Below are 21369 nucleotides of genomic sequence, written 5' to 3'. Positions count from 1 at the left end.
TCCATCCGAAACGCAACTTCAGCATGGCAGTGAGAGTACCGTGACTGGGAGGAACTATGCAATGTGACTGAGGTGACGAAGGAATAACATTCATATAAGTAATTAGTAATCATGGCGTGGGAGGATAATACTAACTTAGATATCACAAACCCTGGTCAGCGCTCACATATTTCTGTGGAATGCTATCAAGAGGCTGCTTAGGCCCGGTTGTCAGAAGAGAAATCAATCATGTTTTGAATGTCAAGCATATCACAAAAAGCGGCAGTCTGAGGATTAGTGTACCAAGGTGCTGCACAACCAATGTCAGTGAACATATTTCGAGAAATTAGTGCACTCACGTTGTTGATTCTTTTGAGCTCCTTCACTTCCAGGACCAGGGGCGCTCTGCACGAATGTCTGGCAATCCAAAATGGATCGGATGCCAGGTAGAGGTGCATCAGAAGAGTTTGTTTCGTTGTTGTGCACATTCGACTTGACCCACTCCATCTCTTCGGCAACCTTCGCGCGAGCTGTTGCTTCGTCAGGATAATCTGCTTGACGCCGCCTCGTGGAGAAGAATGGGTGGAAAGCGCGTGATATTGCCAGCCATTCCGGATCGAAGGTGAGTTTTGGCATGCAGCGTTGTCCAGGCATGGCGAATTCATCCGATGTGGTAGGCATGTCGATGACCTACATTAGAAATTAACGGGCCCATGTCCCATCAACACAGAGCTACATACCTCCATAAATTCTCGTTTTGGAAGGCATTTATCCAATGCGAGGAAATTCGTCACAGACGACCGTGGCCGATAAGCAACAGGAGGCGATTGTATAACTTCTTCCTCTTCCTCTTCTAGGGTTATTTCATCAGGGTTGTGGGAAGCCGTTTTCGGACGAGGGACTTCAATTGGAGAACTCTGGGGCTCAGCTGCATCGAAATCATCATCTGCAATTGCTATTTCATCTGGGTTTTGTGGCGGCGAAGTAGTGGACGGAGAATTCGATCCTGTGTCGGATTGTTCATGCTGCACGGTAGCCTCAAAGCGAACATGCAAATGAGCTGAGAACCACCATTTTGGTTTCAGTGTCCGCAGGAGCCCCATTAAAGGAGGGGAACCCAGGTTGCCGGTCTGTACGTCCTGTCTGAAAAATGGTTTGCGGCGAAGGAGACCCTGAGTGTCCCCATGTCGCTCGATGAATTGGGGCCAATCATGAGAAAGGAAGATATCCGGGGGAAGACAGCTGTGATGCATCCGGTGTGAGATCAAGAACTCGCAAAGACTAGAATTCACGGACCAAAGACAGACGGCGAACGTTGAATTCCCTGATGTGGTATATACTTCGCATGGAGCCATGATCGTAAGGCAGCCTTTCGTAAAGACCTGCGCGTGTTTAATGCTGGAGTATCGGAGAACGTGATTGGCGAATCACCTAGACTGAAATCATTACTTTTGAAGATTCCAGACGCGCCAGCGATACGGATACCGTTCACTTGAACGCATCCGGCATGCCCAAGGAAGTATATGTTTGGTGCAAGCCACCCGCCATGATACCTGTGAGAGGAAATAAGGATACAGACAGCGCGCGGAGCGGGTGCGTACAGTTCTGACATGTAATTTGACGCCTCGTGATTCCCGCCTATCACGATGGTAAGCACCGGAGCGGTCCTTTCTCCTGTATAGTACCTAGAGAGAAGTGGATCAACGCATGTTTGTACTAACTGGGTATTGGCACATACTTGTGGAAATCACCTAACTGCCTATACTTCTGCGGTACAGCCATGCATTGCATGTCTCTGTGATTGCGAATAGCTTGAAAGTCCCCGCACATAAGAAGTAAATCTACAATATAGTTGTGCCTGGCCTCTAGATCACGTAGGTACTGGTAGATCGCGTCCAGCGCGCCATGGCTGCATCCCTCCACTGCAATCTATCAGAATGTCAGTGGATAGTTACTACGACTGTCGAGATCCAACCTTCATGGCCTTGTGCTCCCTTTTTTGAGATTGACCTAGTATTCTGAAGCGATTGTCTGTAGGTCTGGCTAAGACTAGGTCACAGTGAGACTAGACTAATATTAACATTGTCCACAAAATTGGCAGGAGGTTGGTGGCTGTGCAACTCTCTGCTCGGTTGTTGACGAAGTCTTCGTTATAAAGCGTACACAGTGTGAATTTTGAATGTACGATAAATGCTCAGGCGAGTATGAAATGCTAGCCACTCATGGTCATGCCCCAGTGAAATCGGAAGGATGCCCTTGCACGAGATTGACAGAAATCAGTAGAACCTAAAAAGTTCGGTGTCCGTAGTCACGATGAGCGTCGTGTCAACAAATGGCGCATTCCGTCTCAAACAACTGGTAGCGACGCCGATTGACACCAGTCTAAGAATTGAAGAGTTAGATTTCCGTAGATCTCCGTAGATTTGAATCCAGCGGCTCTCATAACATATCGGTGCAAATCAACGAAAAACTGTGCATTTCGAGGATCGCAAAGCAACAGAATAGCTGTAAAAATGGGCGACCCGTATGCACGCCTGTCCGTGTTACTAGCTCCTCTCTCCAAGCCGCCTGCTGATGGTACCCAGTGCCTGGCTAATGTAGCGGGCCATCGGAGAACTTCGCAAGAGTTTCGACCATGTTTGCGGTGCACACAATCGGCAACTTGGACATAACACACAAATAAGTGCAAAATAGGGATAGTAATAGCCACAGTACTTACTAGGCCTCGATGCTGTAGTTCTGCTGTAGTAAGTGTTAGTACAATAAGACCAGAACAAGAGAATAAAAGGAGCCTCTTCTCGAGCGACAAGGAGCCATTTGGCATCAGCCAGTTCAACTAGCGATGACCGCAGAGTTCCTGAAGGAAAATATTTGAGTTGTCGGAAAACAAAACAGGGCATTACACTCACCAGCCGTTTTGGGTAGGACTCCGGAGTCGGTAAGAGTCAGTCGGAACCTCTTGACGTTCGTGGTATTCATTAGTGCCCGAACCATACCAAGGAGGATGTCACAAAGGTCATTAGCGGAGAAGCGTCATCTAAAACCTAGGCCGACAACAGATCAGTGTACAATCACACTCAGAGTGGCAGCACCGAAAACAAATGCACTAGTGTGGTACGAGACATAGTCGTGACCATTATTGTAGCTGTTCATTTTGATCCTGTTGCTGGAGGGTTGAGTTGTGTAAGTGATTTTATACGCCCTGTTTCGAATTATTCATCTTTGCGGAGTACAACACAAGGCAATAAACTCGCATCGTTCGACGAAGAAAGTCTGCATTTGCCAAGGAGATCAGCGACTGTGGTACCGGTGTAGTGGAAAGAGCGGGATATTGCTGGGATGACTGTTGGTCATAATGGTGGTACAAGGAAGGGTTACGAAATTATTAAATGTGCAGTTTTTTGCGACGCGCGTCACTGTCAGAAAGATGCGCAAGAGCAACTGAGTTGAACGTGTCATTTGCGAGAACAGAATACAGCGCAGGAGCAGCTGTGCATGAGCACACACATGTCACAACCCAAGTTGTGTGAACGTGTGATTACACAGCTTGGAAGAGGCGAGGCATGCCGCATGTGTACCCAATTCGTGACTCTGTCCACATAGCCGTCAGACCAGCACACCAGCTCCAGAATGGTGCCATATGCATCTGGCAATGCCCTCGATATCGTACCAGAGAGACAAAGTAAAAGATGACGGTCCAAAGTCTCTGGTGATTGAATATTCCGTTCGAATGTAAGCAATTGGGGGAAGACGGAGATTCAAATTTCAAATTCAAAGCGGAGGCCAAAAAAAAACATGAACGAAAACCAGCTGTCAAGCCATGGCAGTACCCCCCGCGCCCCACGACAACAAAGCTGTACGTGCTCAACCTGAATGGTTTCAAGCTCCACGATGCGATGAATTGGTTTCTCTGGTCTATTCCGATGGAATACAAACTCTGACGGCTAACTGCAAGCCCGGTAAGTACAAATTGTACAATGAGACAGCGCTTTCAATAGATCAACTCTCACCCGGGTTACCATCTCCGGCGCCCGCTCTCAAAAGTATGTAAGGGCCAGACAGCGTGACCTCAATCGAAAATGCGATCTTGTTACCTTCAACCAGTTACTACTTAGTAGCATCATGCACTTCAGGCTATCTTCCCAGAAAATTCGACACCATTATGATGACGATCCAGCTACTGTTCGTTCTGTCAATCATCAGCGCTTGAAGAGCGTCAGCGCTAGGCTTGCATCAACCATTGGTGAGCACTGAGCGCCTTGTGTTCATTGCTTCATGGTCCGAATAGCCACTGACGTTCTGGAAGCTGCAAGGAATATCATCAGTGCTATACAGCGCCGTGAGATTGTCCATAGATTGGATATCGGGAACAGTTCAATGGGCGATGAGGGTTGCGTACAGCTTTTCAACTTTCTAGATTCTCCTGCTGGTCGAAGGTGCAAAAACAGCCTCACCGAGCTGTACCTCACAAGGAACGGTATAGGTGCAAAGGGTCTACTTGCTGTATCAAAGTTCATCAAGGGCAATGATATACTCAGGGAATTGTGTCTGTCCGGTGTGAGTACAGAAACCTCCGGTGTTCTCCTGTTAAAGTCCCTCGGATTGACAATTTCCTCATGATTACGCAGAACCCACTATCGACTAATGCGGATGTCATTGCACAGTTCGCAACTGCACTGAACAGCTCGAGACTATGCACGCTCCAGCTGATCCATAACGGCACTCTCTCTGACACCTTCATTCGTGCATTCCTTCCCACCCTCAACGCACGGTATCTGCGTCAACTCGGCCTTTCTGCCACCAATATTACCCGTGTTGTGGTCCCTACCATTATTGAATATGTTACGTCATCGCGTTGCAGACTGGATCGATTGCAATGCAATGCGAACAGCCTGACACTGCCCGGTGCGCGCGAAATCATCAGCGCTATCGAGCGCGAGAACTACAGCCTTTTCAAGGTTAATCTTGATGACCTCCATATTGATGAGTATGATGGCGACGGCGAGGAGCGCACTCTTGCGTGGCAAGAGGGTTGGCGGATTTTAAACGATATAGCCCAGAGGAACCTAACGAAAAAAATCTGGGTGAAAAAGCAAGCTGTCGCACTACTGCTGTACAGCCGTGCATTGTTCCTTCGGTCGAGCATGCGGGATCTACATGGCGGTGCTCCTGACTTTGTTTCTATTTCCGCTCTCAATCGACTCTCCGTAAATGTCAAGTCAAATATCATTTCCACGCCCTCGATGTTCTTCCAACTGCCTGAGGAAATACAGCAGGAAATCATCGCCTTACTAGCACCGGATTTATCCCACCGGCAGCGAATCCGCGTCGTTGCATTTGCCGCAGATTTGCGCACGCTTCCACAACTACATGAACCTCGTCTTGAACCAGCGAATACGGCACATCTCCCGGCGTCCATGCGAACGAGTCTTAGTCGACAGGCTGATACCACCGCCAAAGTACTGCACGAAGGCTCGTGGAGGCCTCCAGCATGGTGGGAGTGTGCATGTCTTGAGGGGGAGCGTAAAAATTGCCGAACTTTACACCGCTGGGTGAGAGAGAGGCGAGATGTATGGTTGACGCGTGTTGGATGCGACGTTTGGGAACCTGAATTTGCTACGCGAGACACAGGACTTTGATCGCGCTGGTTCGGACTCGTGGATGATTTGACTTTTACACTCTGAACTCACTGTTAAAACGTTAACATCTCAGGATCGTTCAATCGATATTTCCATCATTTCACTTCGGATCGCAGGTCAAAATTGTGCACCGATATTTACGTAATTTATGTTAGTGCGTCTGCCTGGGGACCCTGGGCCCTAGGCGAGGGGCGGAGCACCCTGTATGGTCAGTCACTCAGGGCTCAATTGTGGTAGTGCAGTGCTTTGAGTTCACTACTTGCCTTGCTCGTGACATGTAGGCACACAGTCGCGCATACACCGCTCCACCATTCAACCGCCATCCTGTATATACTGGAAGTCTCATGGTGTGTCTGTTCTACAGCTCTTGAGCTGTGCGTTGCTGTGTCTCCTATACAAAATAAATAAACTCCTCGCCATGTCCAAATTGAATCTTCATCCCCGTCTAATCTCTGACTTGTCCAAGTTGCCCAGGTCATCGAATCACTAGGAAATCGGGCCCTTAAATTATTGCGTATACTATCTGGTATATCAATCTTCGGCCTCGTTCATTAGTGTTAGTGATCAGTCTATAAATGTCGGACGATATTCTTCCCGAGCCCGAAGGAATCCAAAGGGCACTCCTTATTGCTGTGGAAAAAGCGACCGGTTTCCCAAACCTCCCTCAGGCGCACAGAGATGTGGCGAAAATGAGAGACTTCCTTATGAACTGTATGTATATATGTTTTATACGGAAAATATCGTCGGATTAATTTATTGCTGTAGTTCGTGGCTACCACCCGGAAAACATCGTCATTATGATGCATCATAACAGTGTTTCACCAAGGTTATATCCCAGTAAAGCAAACATAGTGAGCATTCTAATTTACGTATTTTCCATAGCCTATCTAATCGCAGAGCACAGCTGCGCGAGATTGACCTTATAGTTAAACACACATCCCAACACGACCGGATTTTTTTCTACTGTAAGTAAGCTCTTGCAACGCAAGGTTCTATATTGTCGACCGCTTATGATTGATGATCCATCAGACACTGGTCATGGCGATCAGGTGACTTGTAAACACCATACTGAAGCCGACAACATGGATGAAGGTAGTGTTCAAGTCTCGTTGAGTCCTTTAAGCTGTGTTAAAATCTTCAATGCAGCTATCCTCACATACACGGGAAAGCGTATCATTGATAATGTAAGCTCTATGTCATGATCATCGTCTGGTTCATGATACTGAACGATCCCAAGATATTAAAAGAACGCCTCGTTGATCCATTGCCTCACGGAGCCAAGCTTTTCGTGCGTATTCCGATTTGATCTTTAAGCCCTACTAACGATGTCATCTGGTAAACAGGCGCTGTGGGATTGTTGCCACTCTCACACAGTGTTGGGTGCGTAGGTCTCAAGTTCGTGTTCGTTTTCGCACTAACGCGAGCATCAAAGATTTGGAACATTCCAACTGCAACGGATTATGGCGGACGCCCTTCAAAGTCCTGTCGGGTGAGAGCCATATTTTAGTTGTGTCTCCAAGTCAATACTGATGATTTCAGATCTGGCAAGGAAAACCAAGAGCCTCGGTTGGTATTTTGTTGCTCTGTTCGCCATCATCTCAATATTCGCCACACAGGCAAAAGGCTCAGCTCCAGCATCTTGAAGGATAGCTGCGATGGTCGTTTCTCATCAAAGGATGACTCTCAATCAAGAAATGTATCATTTGCAACTGACGGCGTGGATCTCTGCAAAGTGTCTTCTCCTGACTCGTACTTGCCACCATGTTCATTTAACTGTCCTATGACGCTCCCCGAGAACCAAGTCAAGGCCTACGTCGTGCGTGTTTCTCCTACTGATATATTCTGATATATTCTGAACTCGATGCCCCCAAGGTTTCCTTGTCTGCGTGCAAGGACAATGAGTTGGCATATGACGACAACGCTACTGGTGAAACTGTGACGAAGGTAGGATTCAGTCTTTTAAGCATTTCCAGTCTGACTGATAGTCGCTTAGTTCTTCATCGAGTACCTTGGTGAGAGACATTTTCAAAGAAAGAGAATCATAGGACTCATCCTCTTTAGAGCAAAATCCTAGACCTTCTTATTCCGAGCTACTCTGCTACATACGGTGGGTGGCACTTTCCTGTCTCCTGCAGCGCACTAATGACCATTAACAGGGGAAAGGTCAACGATATTACTCGCAGACGCATACAGGCGCCGATTAAACCGGCCAGCAAGACAGCTCACTACCCGCATCGTCTACAGAGACTGTCGGAAAATGAGGTTGAAATCGAGGGTTGGCCCAAATGCGATCATTATAGTCACTGCGATGACGGAAATGACACTTCCACTTTGAGCTCTCAGCAGCCTTCGGTGCGTTCGCCGTTGCTTTATCATGTTTGCCATACTTACCCTGTTTTTCGTGTAGTACTCGAGCCACTACCGCATGGTGAGTTTAATAACGTGGCTTGCGTATTGAGTGTCATGTTCATGTTCGTGTGATTCAGGATATGTCGCAGATCGTTGAATTCTGAAGCACAGGACGAATTATATGTAGTACCTGGCACAGCTAGTACGCTGGTCACGGTTGTCGACGTTTATCGTTATTTACCTTATTGATCAATTATTAATTTGCTTGGGAGGACCTTCAGAAGCCTTTTCTTTCATACCCTGGCTTCGAGCAAATACTACTATTTACAGTTCATCATATCCAGGACAATATTATGTCACAGTACATTAGTTTTCATACACACCAGTTCTCCTTCGAACTGTCGGTCCTTTTGTATTCTGCTTAACAGCTTACATATTCTTATTCGTAATAACTGCCATTGCCATAGCTCTTACTTGTCAGGCGGCCTGACGAACCCGCCAGCCGTCACATTGAGTAATCAATCGCCTCTGGAAAAACATGAAGTGCATCAATGTGACTTGGATGTAAACATGGGTAGCAAAAGAGTGAAGGGGAATGGCGAGCAGCAAGTGGAAGGAGTTCATGAGCATGAGGATAAAAGGTATGTGGTCGAGGCCCCGCTACTCCTACAGGCGGCATCAAGTGTAAGAGTGGGTAAGACGAAAGCCGCATCGTCCAAGTCGAGGGAGTTTAGATTCACCCTCGCCACACAATACCTTCCATATTGGTCACATATTTTGATAAGCCCGTGCCAATCCCCGATACCCGCACCAGTCTCACCGAAGAGGTCAGCCAGGAGACCTGTTTCATATGCCGAGTGTCTGTTCATCACGACCACACCCTCCTATACTTGTCCGAGGGGAAGACGGGTGGACACGATGACTTGCTGATCCTTGAACTAGCAGCGGTGCCTTGAGCAGATACTTCGTGATAATTAGTTATGCGTTGAATTGTATCTGTATTGCAATATTGAGCTTCGATTCACAAGTGCAACGCTGATCGACAAGTCAAATAAACGGTCGCGAGCTTGTTGGGGTAGTACCGACCAAACCACAGAATTTCCAACAATCAGGCCAGCCCGAGACGTGGGACTCAAAGTAGCCGTTGAAGGTACAATGTCAAGCGGGTTGGATTGAAGGCAGCGAAAAGCATTTTAAGATCAGGGTCATATCGGTTTGGGGGTATGCGACTGAAAACAGGCCATCGGTGCTGATAACTGGGAAAAAATATGTACCGAGTGTTAGAATTTCCTTGCAGACAGAAGTAAAAAATGAAGCGTGATAAGATGTCCGTGAGATCCGCTGTCGTGAAATATGCACTGTTTAGCACGTGTCTCCCACTCGAGACCAACTGAGTGCCTACTTTCGGTACCTTGTCATGAATGATACATTGCCCGGCGCCAAGCAGGGCAATTTTTATTTCCAAATTACATGTGCAATATGATAATATAAGTGTGTTGATAAAGGTCGCCGGTCCTTCATAGGCGGCGGCGTCGATGCGTTCGCATGGTTGATGTCGAAGGGGTGAATGAATGGAGGCCAGTGCGCGATGGCGACGGACCGAGGGCGTGTTTGTGATTTGAGCGGTTGTGATCAGTGGGCACTTGGATGAGTTAAAATTCAGACTATACGAAGGGAAGAGTTTTGTTGAGAAGTGAGCGCTTGACTAGCGGGTGCAGTACTTGTTGGGAGGCAAGAGACATGGTGTCAGCGAAAGAATAACTGTTAAAACTCAACAAAGATGGGCTCGGGGTCTTGCTTGGGGTTGAATACTAGGGACCGGGGGCATAGCAAAACTATAAAAGGAAATTGTGGTTGTGACGCCCAAAACCACATTACATGATAACCTGGTTCAGGAGGAGGAAAACACTTGTTTCCGCGTCATTTTCGATTGGTTTCGATGCAAAGAAAATTGTAGTCAGCCATGCGGAGTTCGTATCTCGCACCTCGGTATGATTTTTATCACAAAAAAAGCCTGATGAATCTCCGTGCGCATTCACGTCAATGCCGACACCAAACGCGCTTCTTGACCGCGAAAAAACTCGTTCCTGCATTTCGGGTGAGTACTTACGGCATGGCCCCTTGTGCCCCACGAGAGTCCAGAAGAAATTTGGCAGCTCATGGAGCATGCTATTTTGGCAGGAGCCCGGTTTTGCCCACCAGTGAAGAATCACACCTTGGAGTCATGGGGTATACGGTAAGTATCGTTTTTGGATGTTTTCACGATGAATGGCACGCGTTTGCCGAGTTCGGAACGCCAAAATATATTGCCCCCCTTTCTATTCTAGGCACCCCCGCCCTCAACTCCTTTCCCGTCGGTTCCTCCCCGTGCATCAGCGGCAGCCTCCGCTCGTCAACACACACAGCGAGCGCGCGCTATCCGGGGTCGCCGCACAGCCGCCGTGAGATGCACTTAGTCATCCTCCCTGTACCCCATGACAAGAAAACCTGTCACGGTGTGAACCTAGATCTTTTCTACGATTCTACGAACAGCAAGTACTGCCTAGCACTGGCTCCCGATGAGTCAATGCCGTATCGTGTAAGCCTGTGTAAATCTGACTTTTCTATGAACACCGCTTGACTCCGACTCTGACTCGCATTTAAATGTTATGTCACAGAGTTCTCATTCTTCTCGGACCCCTTATCACTTGTTGACTCAATCGCCCCGTCACCTCGCTTCAACGTTCGGAGTCAAGCAAACTTCATTGGTATTGATAACTTAGTCGGAACACTTAACAGTCGATTAAGATATTGATCACAATTGTTGATCATCTATCTTGTTGCGGTCGATCCCAGTCGATCACTTAAACATATCACTTTCCTTTTGGAAACGTTCACCCTGTATTTATGGCAAACTCTACCAATGTTGGAAACAAGAAGGCCTTGCTCATCGCAGTCCGCTCTGTGGATAAAAAAGGCTTTCTTCCATTGTGGCATGCCCATGAGGACGCTGAATCGCTCAAACGCCTCCTTATCGGTGAGTCGTACCGTCTCTTGGGCCTGGATTATTCTTCTGAATCTGAATCTTCATTACGATGTTCACAGATAACTTCAATTACCCTGAAGCGAATGTTGTATTGATGAAGGATGATGTGAAGCTCCCAAAACATCTCTGGCCCACACGAGACAACATAGTAAGGCACTCGATGACCAAAGCTTGCCAAAGTGACTGAATTACTGTTTGGCAGCTCGAGCAAATCACTAAGATGGTTGCAAATGCATCCGCAAATGACCGATTTTTCTTTTATTGTAAGTGAGAAGTGTCTCGTCAGTTCGCAAGGAATGAGAACGGAATGGACAAGATTCCGGTCACGGAAGCCAAGTAACTTGCCAGCACCATACGGAAACAGATGGAAAGGACGAAGGTATATTTTATAGCACGTTCGCTCTTCACAACTGATCACATTTACTAGTCATATACGCGTACACTGGCCGCTATATTATTGATAACGTACGATTCCCTTATATGTTGTTTCTCGATTTTGGACTGGTCATGCATTCTCAGAAACTAAGAAAGGCACTGGTGGAGCCTTTACCTCGAGGCAGTAAACTTTTCGTAAGTGAATGTTCCAGGCATCGTGCAACGCGAGCTCATTGTATTTTTGGGAGACAGGCACTGTGGGACTCATGCCACTCTGAGACAATTTTGGGTCAGTGCTAGTGGCCCTGCTACCTAGCTAATATCCGATCTGATCAGAATCCAAAAGACCTGGACCACTACAAGTGCAATAAGTTATTGTCTGGAGATATTGTGAGGACTCGACGAAGGTCAATCACGGGGCGCTTCTTGCCAGGTATGTTGAGTTGCTTTGTGTAATACTCTCGTATGTTGATATAAGGTCGAGATTTTATGTCGAGGCCAAGGACTCTCCGTGAGCCCTCTGCCTTTTCTTCCTTTGAAATGTCTGACTCGTTTCTGTATGATCATCAAACAGCAGTCAACCAACAACCTCCACCGCGTGGCCGTGCGGGGAATCCTTCGCTGACGTTAAACAGCATTCTTATGCGACCTCAATCTCCCAGCAGCTGGCTTCCGCGCATGTTTATTGACAGCTCACCTTCTGCTCTCCATCGAGTTTTGTCCCCTGTCTCTTGGTTCACGTGTACGGGTGACTGTCGGAAGATGAAACAAGAAGAGCACGAAGCAGCGCATGTAGTGCGTATGATTTGGACCTGGTTGATTTACTTACCGGCAACGTCACTAGGTTTCATTGTCGGCGTGTCGTGATAATGAATATGCGTATGATGATAATGAGACTCATGGCACAGTGACTAAGGTGCGAGTTCCACATTATTTTGGTTGGTTTGCCTAACATGCTACTTGCAGTTTTTCATTGAATGCGTATGTAAGTGTGCTACGAAACATTCAATTTAGACATGATCGCATACATTGGAACACAGCACAAGATCCTAAGACATCGCTGTTCGCCTTGCTCACACACATCAAGTTCGGGTTCTATCTTTTACGTGATTCTTCCTGACAAATACCCAAGGGGTCGTGTGGATCAATTAAACGAGAAACGGCAGCTGGAGCTCAGGATTGCCAAGCGTTGCGCCACCGATGTCGATAATAGGATGACTCGAGAGAAGACAAGGCCAATCAACCGACGCAATACGGAGGTAGTCATCCATGACTTGGATGAGTACATGAATTGTCAGAAAGCTCGCTGCACATCAAAAGCGAGAGCCGATTGGCAGAACCCAGGGGTAGGTTTTCTGTTCCTTTTTTTGTTCTCATATCTGACTAGCCCGACGACAGTACGCTAGCCATTACCCATTAGTTGGTCTTTCCTAAAAAGTTTCGCTTCGCATCAATTAACTAACCCCCGGTGTGCAGGACATGAATCAGACTGTCGACACTATCTTCTGAGAATTTATGATTTCTTGATTTATTCTGTAATTGATTTACTTCTGTATAGTTTGATTGACCTGCATTGACAATTTATTCAACCCGAGTTGTACTTATGTTGTATTTGCATTCCCTACGGCATTGGCTTGCTATGATTGGTAACACGTATTGTATGATTGGTGTTCCTACCCAGATAATAATAACCACCCGCTTTCGTACACTACCATCAGACTGTCGAGAACTGAGCAACTTATTATTAAATGAAAAATGGATTCAGTGTTCAACTTGTTTACATGTTGTACATATTATACTTGTAGGGCGGGCGTGAAGTTTTGGGTTGTGCTGCCTACATGCACCGCGAGTCAAACTGTTGCGACCACACGTGACACGCGGCGCTTCTCTGAGTCTGAGTTCAGTATCGACTTGCGAGTCTGCCACTGCCAGCAAGGCTGGCATGTAATATTCTCAGGCCGAACCGTATTGTTAACTTGGACCGACCGCAGCCTGCCGACGGATCGTTGATGTCAAAGCATCTCAGATTGTGCGCAACCAGGCTTGGACCCTACCAGTCCTCCCTTTAAATTTCCTCCAGGCCTCGAGCTTTCGGGCAACCAAGAGACAAACACACATTCATTCAACGATTACCCTGATTCATCCCACAATTTTCAGAAATGCTGACATTCAGCGTCCTCGTCCTTGTAGTCCTAGGATATGCTGATGCATCACCCTCTAAAAGGCATCTTAGCACAAGTTGTGACCTGTCCTGTGCAAGACTCCAAGTGCCTGCTAATCAGACGCAGCTCATTGCGCCCACATACGCACCGAGCTTCATTGGTATTGGTGTTGGTACTCAAAACTACACTTGTAATGCCACCGAATCCACATACGCGTGAGTTCAAGCCTTGTTCCTCCAGCACAACTGCTAATGCCATACAGACTTGTCGGGGCTCTCGCAGAAATTTTCGATAGCTCATGTTTATACGGTACCCCTGCTTTCGAGAGCGCTCCAACCAGGGTTTATGATGTGTGGTCTGCCACTACTGGTATAAAAATTCGGGAGGTCATCACCATCCTGGGGCTCACCCACGATCCCGCCGTGCTTGGACAACACTATTATGTTCCAAACCCTGTGGGGTCCGGCTTGTCTCCAAAATGGGACTTCACATCATCTGGGGTGACAGCTGGAAATCCGAATGCCTACGTCACTGGTGCTAAAATTGGCGACCTACCTAGCTCGAACTCGAGTAACATTGATAACTTGATGGTCAAAGCTGTTGAGGGAGAATTAGCTAGCGAGGTTTTCAGGGTGGAGACCAACGGAGGTCAGCCGCCCACACGGTGTGTGGCAGGAGACTCGAACATTACTGTCAAATACACTGCTCAATATTGTGAGTATTTCCCGAGAAACTGTAGTCATCAACGATAACTGACAAGATTTTAGGGTTCTTCTAATGAAAACATTTTAGAACGTAACCTTGGACTATCTATCCTACGTCGATAGAACCCCGCTCGTACTGCCGTCTATTTCCATTTTATATAACATACTCTTTTGTCGTCTCAAAAAGCCTTCAAAATCAAACCACAAGCAAGGTAAACGGAGGTAGATGGTCCAATCGGGTTTTTGGCGGATGCGATGATATATCTCGTGGTGAAACCCCCCGAAAATGCTGCCTCGTTCGAGAACCTCGGTCTCCTGTTTATGTAAACCTTTCACTTGGTTGACTCTGTCGGTTCTTTGCTTGCTTCCAAATTACTTCCGTTTCCAGTGATGCCGTCCAACAATCCTCCCAGTTCGTGTCAGGCGATCGCCGAGGGCAACTCACAATCGTGCATCTCATCTTGGCTCAATTTTTACGTCATTCGTAACACTCGTACGGCGCCATGCTCACTACGCGTCAAGGACGCATGGCATTACAACCTTCTTGACACAGTAAGGGTGCCACGAACAGGCCACGAATGAGCACAACATCAATCAGGGTTAAAAGTTTTTGCCTGGAATGAATATATGGCGCAGCAGGAAGCCCGCGAATATCGTGTTTAGTGAAAAGTGTAACATCCAGCACAGACATCGAATTCGCAATGGTGCTATAGAGCCTTTGCGGTCATTTGAGGCTGATTACGATGCGCACTCGTCGCAGATAGACTCAGTTATATCACGCTTGACTTCTGTGATTCGCAATGATCCGTTGATGGTTGATCGATGTCAATCCTGGTCTCAGGGATTCTGCCGAGTCCTGCACCAGCCCTCTTCTTAGAATGAAAGAGACGACTAGAAAGGGAATTCACGAAAATAATAGTTTGCCGAATTGTCGCTCAGAGGTTTATGAGCGAAGAGCTGGATTGGATCCGGTGTGGAAGGAACAGACGTATTATGTTCGTGGTATGTAGTTGTGAGCCGAAATTGTCACCTTAATTGTTGGAATGAACGAACCATGTTCTACTCGTCGGGCCTCGCTGGTACTCAAATTGTGCGGTACCGTGAAGTTGGCGTCGTATACTCCAGGACGTTCCCACCAAAAACTTTGATATCAATTTGGGATTGGAAACCTGCCCGCGGACATGGTTCGTTGTTCCCTAGGAAGGTGATCGGACATTGATATGTGACGAGACCCCATGAACGAGGTCATTATCGCTCTAACACCACCCCAAGTATAAGACAGGTACTCAAAGTGCTGGACGCCGAGGGGCCAGTAAATCTGGAGTGATTCCGTAAAGGCAGTGTCCTGTCAGCGTGCAAGCATTTGTCTGGCATCAGATTGAGTCCTTTGAAGTCAGTGACCCTATGTTGGACATACATCGACATATGCACCTTTCCTTCGTATGTAGGTGGTGTGGTGCGCTGGCATATTATATGATTCGGACACGTACAGTATGCAAACATTGATGATTAATGAAATGTCATGATTCGCCAAATGCACGGAAACTACAACCTGGATGTTGTGCCAGCAGGTCCAATTGTAAGCTGGCCGAGACCCAATTTCTTTGCCCAGCTCCTTAACAATCCCACGCCTTCGCCTTCCACTGGAAGGGGTGGAGCGGGTTTACCACGAAGACTGCTCTTCATAATGTCAACAAAAGGGTGGTAGTATGTTCCAACGACACCCCTGCAACAGAAACCATCAGATCCCGGTTGATTACAGTAAATATAACACACCAAAGCATCCCCTGCAACAACGGCATAATTACTTGATCACGAACCGTGACCCAAGCTAGTTTTCCCCAGTCGATGCGTGTAATTTGTTGTGATGAAGTGATGATTGGTGAAACGTGCGTAGCAGCGGTGAGTGAGTCGTCAGTGGATAATGGAGAGTCGACACCGCCTCCTTTTCCCGCTATTTCTTCCACATGAAGGCACGTCTGCACGCGGCTAAGGTATGTCTGTTCGAACCGGATATCTGGTATGGGAAGACGTATCCGATGGGCAGTTTCAAGACCCTCGTTTAGTTCGCCATGTTTAGCGCGAATGTGGTCTGAAAAATCATACACATAGTCATGCGAGTCGGCGGATGACGGATGTCTGAAATCCCTGTTGGTCATGGCAGGTTGCAGACTTGAGCCTCTATAGACTTCAGGAGCGGAGGAACAAACTGCTTTAAGCGAATGCGGCATTTTCCGATCTCGAAGGACCAATGATATTGGCATCAAACTCACACTCAAATTTCCATCCATACCAGTGTAAACTTTCAGGTATACAGCATCATAATATGTACTTTCTTGGGGTAATACTTTCCTGCTCCGAAGGTGATGTTGGATCGTCTCATGGAGACACTGCGTAGCGACTGACAGCCAATGGTGTGGTTTCTTAGCCTTGGTCGTGGTTGATCGGGCACCATTATCAAGGCGCAAACAATTGACTATAGATCCTTGTCGACTACATGCGTCAGTGATCGGATTGCATTAGGCAATTCCATTGAGGCGATGGCAGTACTTGACTTTCGATAAGTGCTGCGAGCCATCGATCCATGCCTTTTCCGACGCTTCGAGGAAGTCGAAGTCTTGTGCACTGTTTGCACGTGTGCCCACATAAACTGTCTCGAGAACCCTATCACAGGCCCCGCTCGACGATGGATACGTGAAGACAGGTTGCGATTTTAGCCTCCCATTCCTGACATTCAACTTTCAGGATACGGTAGATAACCCCACCATTACCTCTTGGGTCGGAACAGAGTGATAGTATTCTGAACCCGACTTCCCATGACGGTATCAGATCAATTTCCGCGCTCACACTCACTTCGCTGTCACAGAGTACCCCCCCTTTTTTTTCTACAGCTGCGGTCGTGATTGTTGGCTAACATCCGCTTGTTGAATCACCTCGTGGAAAACATGCGTCTTTCTAAAATGATACAGCGCGGAGTCCGTAGCATCGCCTATGTATCCCTGGTTTTCCTCATGTACGCACTGGACTTTTTCTTTCCTCTATCTACTAACAGATGCTACGTGCTGAGCTGCACTCCATACTTTCTCTTGTCATTATGCGTATACAACGCTACTTCCAACAATATTCATCCATTACACACGTTCACCAATTTCTGAGCCGTGCAATCGAGCTCCTCGTTAACCTTACTCGACGCTTTCGTCACTCATCACGGGTTCAGAACGTTCAAGATGATGAAGAAAAGGCATCGGAAACGACGTTTGAAGTTCACACTCTACAGCCAATCGGCGAATACATTTGCGCTAGTCAATTGCCGCCGAGCTCGAGTCCTGATAACAGACCCAGTGAACCATGTTCCCCATCAGATGCTCCCTATGACACACCTACGCGCATTGTAATACCCCGTCCACGCCCAACCAGGCAACAGACATCTTATGAAGTCATGTCCAGTCCTGAACGTTTGACAGTGCCGAGTCCGCCAGAAATGAGGGAGCCCTCCACCGACCGCACACCACCTACTCCCACTTCTCCTACAGTTGCGACTCGTCCTCCCATTTCTGTGAACACCAGGTTTAACAAGGGTTTTTTGATTGGCTACCCGGAACTCTCTCAAATTTCACCGAGCCAGCGGACGCCTGTGTCACCAGATGAGTTCGGTCCACGACCTACACTTGCTCGTGCAGCTACATTCAATGGTTGCTCGGATGAGCCATTATCCGCCACACGGTCTTTTTTGAACCCCCGTCGGCATACATTGGCAGTGCCAAACTCCCCAGACCGTGAACCCATAAGCCGACCGGGCAGCGCCCAGTCAATTGTATCTCTTGGTCGAAATTCGTATCGAAAACATGATGGACAAGCTCCACGCCCTCGCTCCCCTGCTCCGAGTCTTTACGAAAGCTCATCGAATATGTGTGCCATATCTTCCGCTACCCTCGCCCCAGCTATGGCGTCGGATGTGGATGGCTCACAGGCTCCCTTTGCTCCACGCGCTTCATCTTCGGGCCATGCGTATTCGAGGGAGAGTGCTGGACCTCGTTTCGCTCCGATGTCAGCGAATGGAGTCAAGCGTTTTGATCGACATTCCAGGGAATTTGCCATGATGTACGCATTATTACAAATATCGCACATGGATACTGAAATTGCGTTAGCGATCCTTCAATATCTGATTACAAGATCAAAGCCTACCAAGTCCAATACCCCAGTCATGAGTAAAGTTCACAAATTTGTACCGCCGATTACGGCTACTAACATTCTCGGCTTCAGCGGAAACCTCCCTGTAGGCTGGTCGGCGCATGTACACCCGGAAGGTGCCCGCTACTTCCTGCATGCACAGACAGTGAGTGACGATTTTTTCCCGTGTGTTATCATTACGACTCGACCTCCAGAGAACATACACGGAGTCAGATGTCTGTTCACCGGATATATTGAACGATATCGTCTACTTCTCGAATTATCTTCACGGAGAACTCCGCCTCGCCATTGACACTAAGAAGATTGACATTGACTACGATGATGTGGAACTAGTGCTTGAGCCGAAGAAAGCGATGTGTGCGGATATCATATGCTGCTACTACTTCGTCAACCCCGCAGGGAGATGTCTTTTCTGGCTAGATGAATATGATGCAGAGGATATGTTGGGGGAGTGTCGGGGGGTTACCGCTTTATCTCACAAACGTAAGTGCATTTTGTGGGCGAATATTTTGGTCTTATGGCATGGAATTTTGCAGGACTGGCAGTTCAAGCTCAATACTGGTGTGTATCACTGCCAAAGTACGTCTCAGATGCGTTGTTTTACAATTCTCACTGACGGCGTTCGTTAGTCTAGATTCCCAAAACTTAACGAACACCATTCCACAGGAAGCACTGGGAAATGTTTCCTAACCTTTGCCCGGTTGCGCACGATACATTGGATGAGCTTAAGGAACTTATGCTCCATGCCACTTGCGGTTAGTATTTGGCTGCAGACACACCTCATCATCTGAACATATCCTCAGATCACCTCACAACCACACGGTCTGCAGCGGCGTTGAGCGCCGATGAACTCAAGCAGTACTTTGAAATTGTGAAGTGGATACGAGGTAATGCCACGCCTATGTTGCCTCTTCGTTGTGGTAATTTGGATCCCCAGTGAATTCAAACGTTGATAGAGCGCATGCAGTGGTCATCATAGGTGAGAGTGATACACCCATCTCAGATAATGCCTCTGATCAGACGAACAGGGCGACTTATGCACACCTTTTGTGAGCTTCTCAACCAAGCTATTATCACAGGTCTCTCAATATTTTCCTCAGGTCGCAATCAGTACCTGAACTTCCATGGTCAACCATGTGCTCGGTTAAGTGTCGACCAGACAGTGCGCGGCTGGAGCTATAAGCCATCGATTTACATGACTATATTTGCTCCACTCCTATGCATGGCCCCCGTTGCTCACGTGAGATCCCTGCATACCAGCTTTGTAGACGATCTCGCAAGTACCTCAGAGTGGAAGATATTCATCACGAGACTGAATGGGCAACTCCAGAACCTTAACCTTCTCGTGAGTCAAACTTCGCTCTCATAGTATCATTCTGAAGAGGATTTCTCTAGGGTACCGTGCTCCTTGGTGCCAATGTTGGTTTTCTGGCAATCCAATCAGTTGACTCTGGCGCCGGGCGTTCTCCGACGCAGATAGCTAGTTACATGTCGCTGGTTCTTAGTTTCGGCTCTATTGCTCTGGGTCTGACGTTCATTACTCTGGATCTCACTGGCAGGGATCGTGGTTCTGAGGCTGTAAGTAACTGTCATTTGCGTGCTTTATGAATCCATTCATTGGGCTTTGTACATCACCAGTCAAGGTTTTTGCAACGGATGAATGACGGAAAACACGGTCTGGAAAAGTTGGCAATCATCTACAGTCTCCCTTACGCATTGCTCATGTGGAGGTGAGTTATTTATCCCTTCTAGACGATCACCAGCTGAGCTTAAACCCAGCATGCTCTTCTTCATCGTGGCATTCTCCTATGAATGGTGTAAACCTGGAGATGCAGTCTCTAGATCTATCGTCGGCGCCGTACTACTTACTGTCTGCGGGCTCGTCGTCTGGTGTATATCTGCGGCATCCGATAAGCGTGCGCCGTGGTGGTGGGAGTCAGACCAGCCGGAAGTGGTCAGCAAAGTGACGAGCGTAGAGACCAAGAAGCGCTCGGATAATAAGCGTTATACTCTGGCTTCTCATTTGCGCGGCTGGTTTGCTACCACGAAGAAACGAGTTTCAGTGGTCTCGGTTCGCAGCGGACCACCACCTCATACCCGAGAGGTGACTCGGACATCTGTACCGCTCATCTCGTTTAGGCGCGCGACAGTAAGCCGGCAAGCTCCGCCTAAGATCACCGTGACCCAGAGGCCTGAATCAGGGGAAGTAAATGGCACGACCCGTACCCCAGTATCAGAGGTGGGAGTGGGCTACATGGGATTTATTTGAAATATATGGGATGCTTGTATCACGTCCTTGAGAGATCTTTTCCATGTCACCCATGTCACATCGCATTGATAAAGCATTATACTTAGACTTAGTTTACCATAGTTTCTTCGAATAACGTTGGGAGCACTTAATCAATCTTTCTTTGTTGTTAAATCCAGCTTTGGCGGTTCAACCGGCCTTGAAAAATTACGAATGAAGGGAAGGGCATGGATGAATTCAGTTTACACTTAGTACTCACTGTCTTCTGGACCTCCCGTCCAACCATGGCCTCCTAGTACATGCTCTCGCCGTACAGTGACAATCTGCAGGCTAGCCTGGGGTACGTCACATTGACAGTGGTGTGTAAGGCCCGGCTCGGCTTGATGGAGCTCACCCAGATCGCAGGTCGGGCCCTCCTTGACGGCCCAGGACTGGCCCCGGCCTAGGCTTGATGTACAATGATACATTATGCAAATGCAAATGAGTGGTTAGAATTGAAAATGAAAAAGCAAAAAAAAATACATACCTGCGCTAGGTACATAGAAGTCTAAATGAAACAGTGCCGAGTGTACACCAGCGGGAACATGCATGGATAAGCGCAGACATCTGAGAACAAGTGCGGGCAACGAGAGGGGATCGAACGAACGAGCGTGTGGGCGTCCTAAGAAATAAAAACGACATGGATCGTCAGCGTATA

The 21369-nt window shown here is 47.7% G+C and overlaps 8 protein-coding genes across 8 annotated transcripts; 6 read left to right on the top strand and 2 right to left on the bottom strand.

Moving 5' to 3' along the window:
• Positions 1-2: 2 nt before the first annotated feature.
• BJ212DRAFT_1532189 (lariat debranching enzyme, C-terminal domain-containing protein) lies at positions 3-1960 on the bottom strand (the record flags this gene model as incomplete). The annotated part of the gene is made up of 8 exons (XM_041341776.1): positions 3-289; positions 339-669; positions 720-1221; positions 1262-1361; positions 1411-1532; positions 1581-1664; positions 1718-1908; positions 1955-1960. 8 exons carry the CDS (start codon positions 1958-1960, stop codon positions 198-200), a joined length of 1428 nt encoding a protein of 475 aa, XP_041197497.1. The 3' UTR covers positions 3-197.
• A 1825-nt stretch (positions 1961-3785) lies between these two features.
• Positions 3786-6033, top strand: BJ212DRAFT_1324188 (uncharacterized protein). The gene is made up of 3 exons (XM_041334517.1): positions 3786-4222; positions 4286-4536; positions 4608-6033. The coding sequence occupies exons 1-3, from the start codon at positions 4102-4104 to the stop codon at positions 5616-5618; spliced, it is 1383 nt and encodes a 460-aa protein (XP_041197496.1). The 5' UTR covers positions 3786-4101; the 3' UTR covers positions 5619-6033.
• On the top strand, positions 6030-8512 carry BJ212DRAFT_1324176 (caspase domain-containing protein). The gene is made up of 16 exons (XM_041334516.1): positions 6030-6329; positions 6384-6469; positions 6523-6583; positions 6648-6710; positions 6765-6802; positions 6856-6906; positions 6962-6998; positions 7051-7107; positions 7158-7184; positions 7235-7434; positions 7491-7562; positions 7612-7630; positions 7680-7725; positions 7775-7970; positions 8026-8046; positions 8105-8512. The coding sequence occupies exons 1-16, from the start codon at positions 6194-6196 to the stop codon at positions 8129-8131; spliced, it is 1137 nt and encodes a 378-aa protein (XP_041197495.1). The 5' UTR covers positions 6030-6193; the 3' UTR covers positions 8132-8512.
• A 2208-nt stretch (positions 8513-10720) lies between these two features.
• On the top strand, positions 10721-11768 carry BJ212DRAFT_679263 (peptidase C14, caspase domain-containing protein). The gene is made up of 7 exons (XM_041343795.1): positions 10721-10983; positions 11052-11140; positions 11195-11255; positions 11309-11371; positions 11420-11457; positions 11512-11562; positions 11620-11768. Exons 1-7 carry the CDS (start codon positions 10854-10856, stop codon positions 11665-11667), a joined length of 480 nt encoding a protein of 159 aa, XP_041197494.1. The 5' UTR covers positions 10721-10853; the 3' UTR covers positions 11668-11768.
• BJ212DRAFT_1324151 (uncharacterized protein) lies at positions 11732-13078 on the top strand. The gene is made up of 9 exons (XM_041334515.1): positions 11732-11800; positions 11852-11878; positions 11942-12162; positions 12212-12283; positions 12334-12352; positions 12408-12453; positions 12500-12713; positions 12766-12786; positions 12844-13078. The coding sequence occupies exons 2-9, from the start codon at positions 11857-11859 to the stop codon at positions 12874-12876; spliced, it is 648 nt and encodes a 215-aa protein (XP_041197493.1). The 5' UTR covers positions 11732-11800; positions 11852-11856; the 3' UTR covers positions 12877-13078.
• A 341-nt stretch (positions 13079-13419) lies between these two features.
• BJ212DRAFT_679156 (uncharacterized protein) lies at positions 13420-14580 on the top strand. Its single transcript, XM_041343794.1, has 3 exons — positions 13420-13744; positions 13792-14243; positions 14297-14580. Exons 1-3 carry the CDS (start codon positions 13527-13529, stop codon positions 14305-14307), a joined length of 681 nt encoding a protein of 226 aa, XP_041197492.1. The 5' UTR covers positions 13420-13526; the 3' UTR covers positions 14308-14580.
• A 1198-nt stretch (positions 14581-15778) lies between these two features.
• BJ212DRAFT_1444586 (uncharacterized protein) lies at positions 15779-17051 on the bottom strand (the record flags this gene model as incomplete). The annotated part of the gene is made up of 3 exons (XM_041337980.1): positions 15779-15959; positions 16010-16372; positions 17005-17051. 3 exons carry the CDS (start codon positions 17049-17051, stop codon positions 15779-15781), a joined length of 591 nt encoding a protein of 196 aa, XP_041197491.1.
• Positions 17052-17285: 234 nt separating this feature from the next.
• BJ212DRAFT_1476317 (uncharacterized protein) lies at positions 17286-20693 on the top strand (the record flags this gene model as incomplete). The annotated part of the gene is made up of 13 exons (XM_041339360.1): positions 17286-18334; positions 18382-18441; positions 18497-18569; positions 18619-18907; positions 18961-19003; positions 19091-19179; positions 19228-19311; positions 19362-19403; positions 19453-19473; positions 19525-19769; positions 19820-20002; positions 20063-20154; positions 20204-20693. The coding sequence occupies 13 exons, from the start codon at positions 17286-17288 to the stop codon at positions 20691-20693; spliced, it is 2760 nt and encodes a 919-aa protein (XP_041197490.1).
• Between the last annotated feature and the right edge of the window lie 676 nt (positions 20694-21369).

The sequence above is a fragment of the Suillus subaureus genome (genome assembly GCF_016647635.1).
Source record: "Suillus subaureus strain MN1 chromosome Unknown BJ212scaffold_4, whole genome shotgun sequence".
Lineage (NCBI taxonomy): Eukaryota > Fungi > Basidiomycota > Agaricomycetes > Boletales > Suillaceae > Suillus > Suillus subaureus.
The sequence above is the reverse complement of the archived record's forward strand: the minus strand, read 5'-3'. Positions and strand labels throughout refer to the sequence as shown.

Bases quoted from the DNA above. Each gene is read 5' to 3' on its own strand.
- BJ212DRAFT_1324188 (XM_041334517.1), top strand. From the start codon at position 4,102: ATGCACTTCAGGCTATCTTCCCAGAAAATTCGACACCATTATGATGAC. The intron at 4,223-4,285 runs GTGAGCACTGAG...ACGTTCTGGAAG, and splicing joins TAGGCTTGCATCAACCATTG to CTGCAAGGAATATCATCAGT. The intron at 4,537-4,607 runs GTGAGTACAGAA...ATGATTACGCAG, and splicing joins GGGAATTGTGTCTGTCCGGT to AACCCACTATCGACTAATGC.
- BJ212DRAFT_1324176 (XM_041334516.1), top strand. From the start codon at position 6,194: ATGTCGGACGATATTCTTCCCGAGCCCGAAGGAATCCAAAGGGCACTC. The intron at 6,907-6,961 runs GTGCGTATTCCG...TCTGGTAAACAG, and splicing joins CTCACGGAGCCAAGCTTTTC to GCGCTGTGGGATTGTTGCCA. The intron at 7,435-7,490 runs GTGCGTGTTTCT...GATGCCCCCAAG, and splicing joins ACCAAGTCAAGGCCTACGTC to GTTTCCTTGTCTGCGTGCAA.
- BJ212DRAFT_679263 (XM_041343795.1), top strand. From the start codon at position 10,854: ATGGCAAACTCTACCAATGTTGGAAACAAGAAGGCCTTGCTCATCGCA. The intron at 11,141-11,194 runs GTAAGGCACTCG...ACTGTTTGGCAG, and splicing joins GGCCCACACGAGACAACATA to CTCGAGCAAATCACTAAGAT. The intron at 11,256-11,308 runs GTAAGTGAGAAG...GGAATGGACAAG, and splicing joins TGACCGATTTTTCTTTTATT to ATTCCGGTCACGGAAGCCAA.
- BJ212DRAFT_1324151 (XM_041334515.1), top strand. From the start codon at position 11,857: ATGTCGAGGCCAAGGACTCTCC. The intron at 11,879-11,941 runs GTGAGCCCTCTG...ATCATCAAACAG, and splicing joins GTCGAGGCCAAGGACTCTCC to CAGTCAACCAACAACCTCCA. The intron at 12,454-12,499 runs GTTCGGGTTCTA...CAAATACCCAAG, and splicing joins GCCTTGCTCACACACATCAA to GGGTCGTGTGGATCAATTAA.
- BJ212DRAFT_679156 (XM_041343794.1), top strand. From the start codon at position 13,527: ATGCTGACATTCAGCGTCCTCGTCCTTGTAGTCCTAGGATATGCTGAT. The intron at 13,745-13,791 runs GTGAGTTCAAGC...AATGCCATACAG, and splicing joins GCCACCGAATCCACATACGC to ACTTGTCGGGGCTCTCGCAG.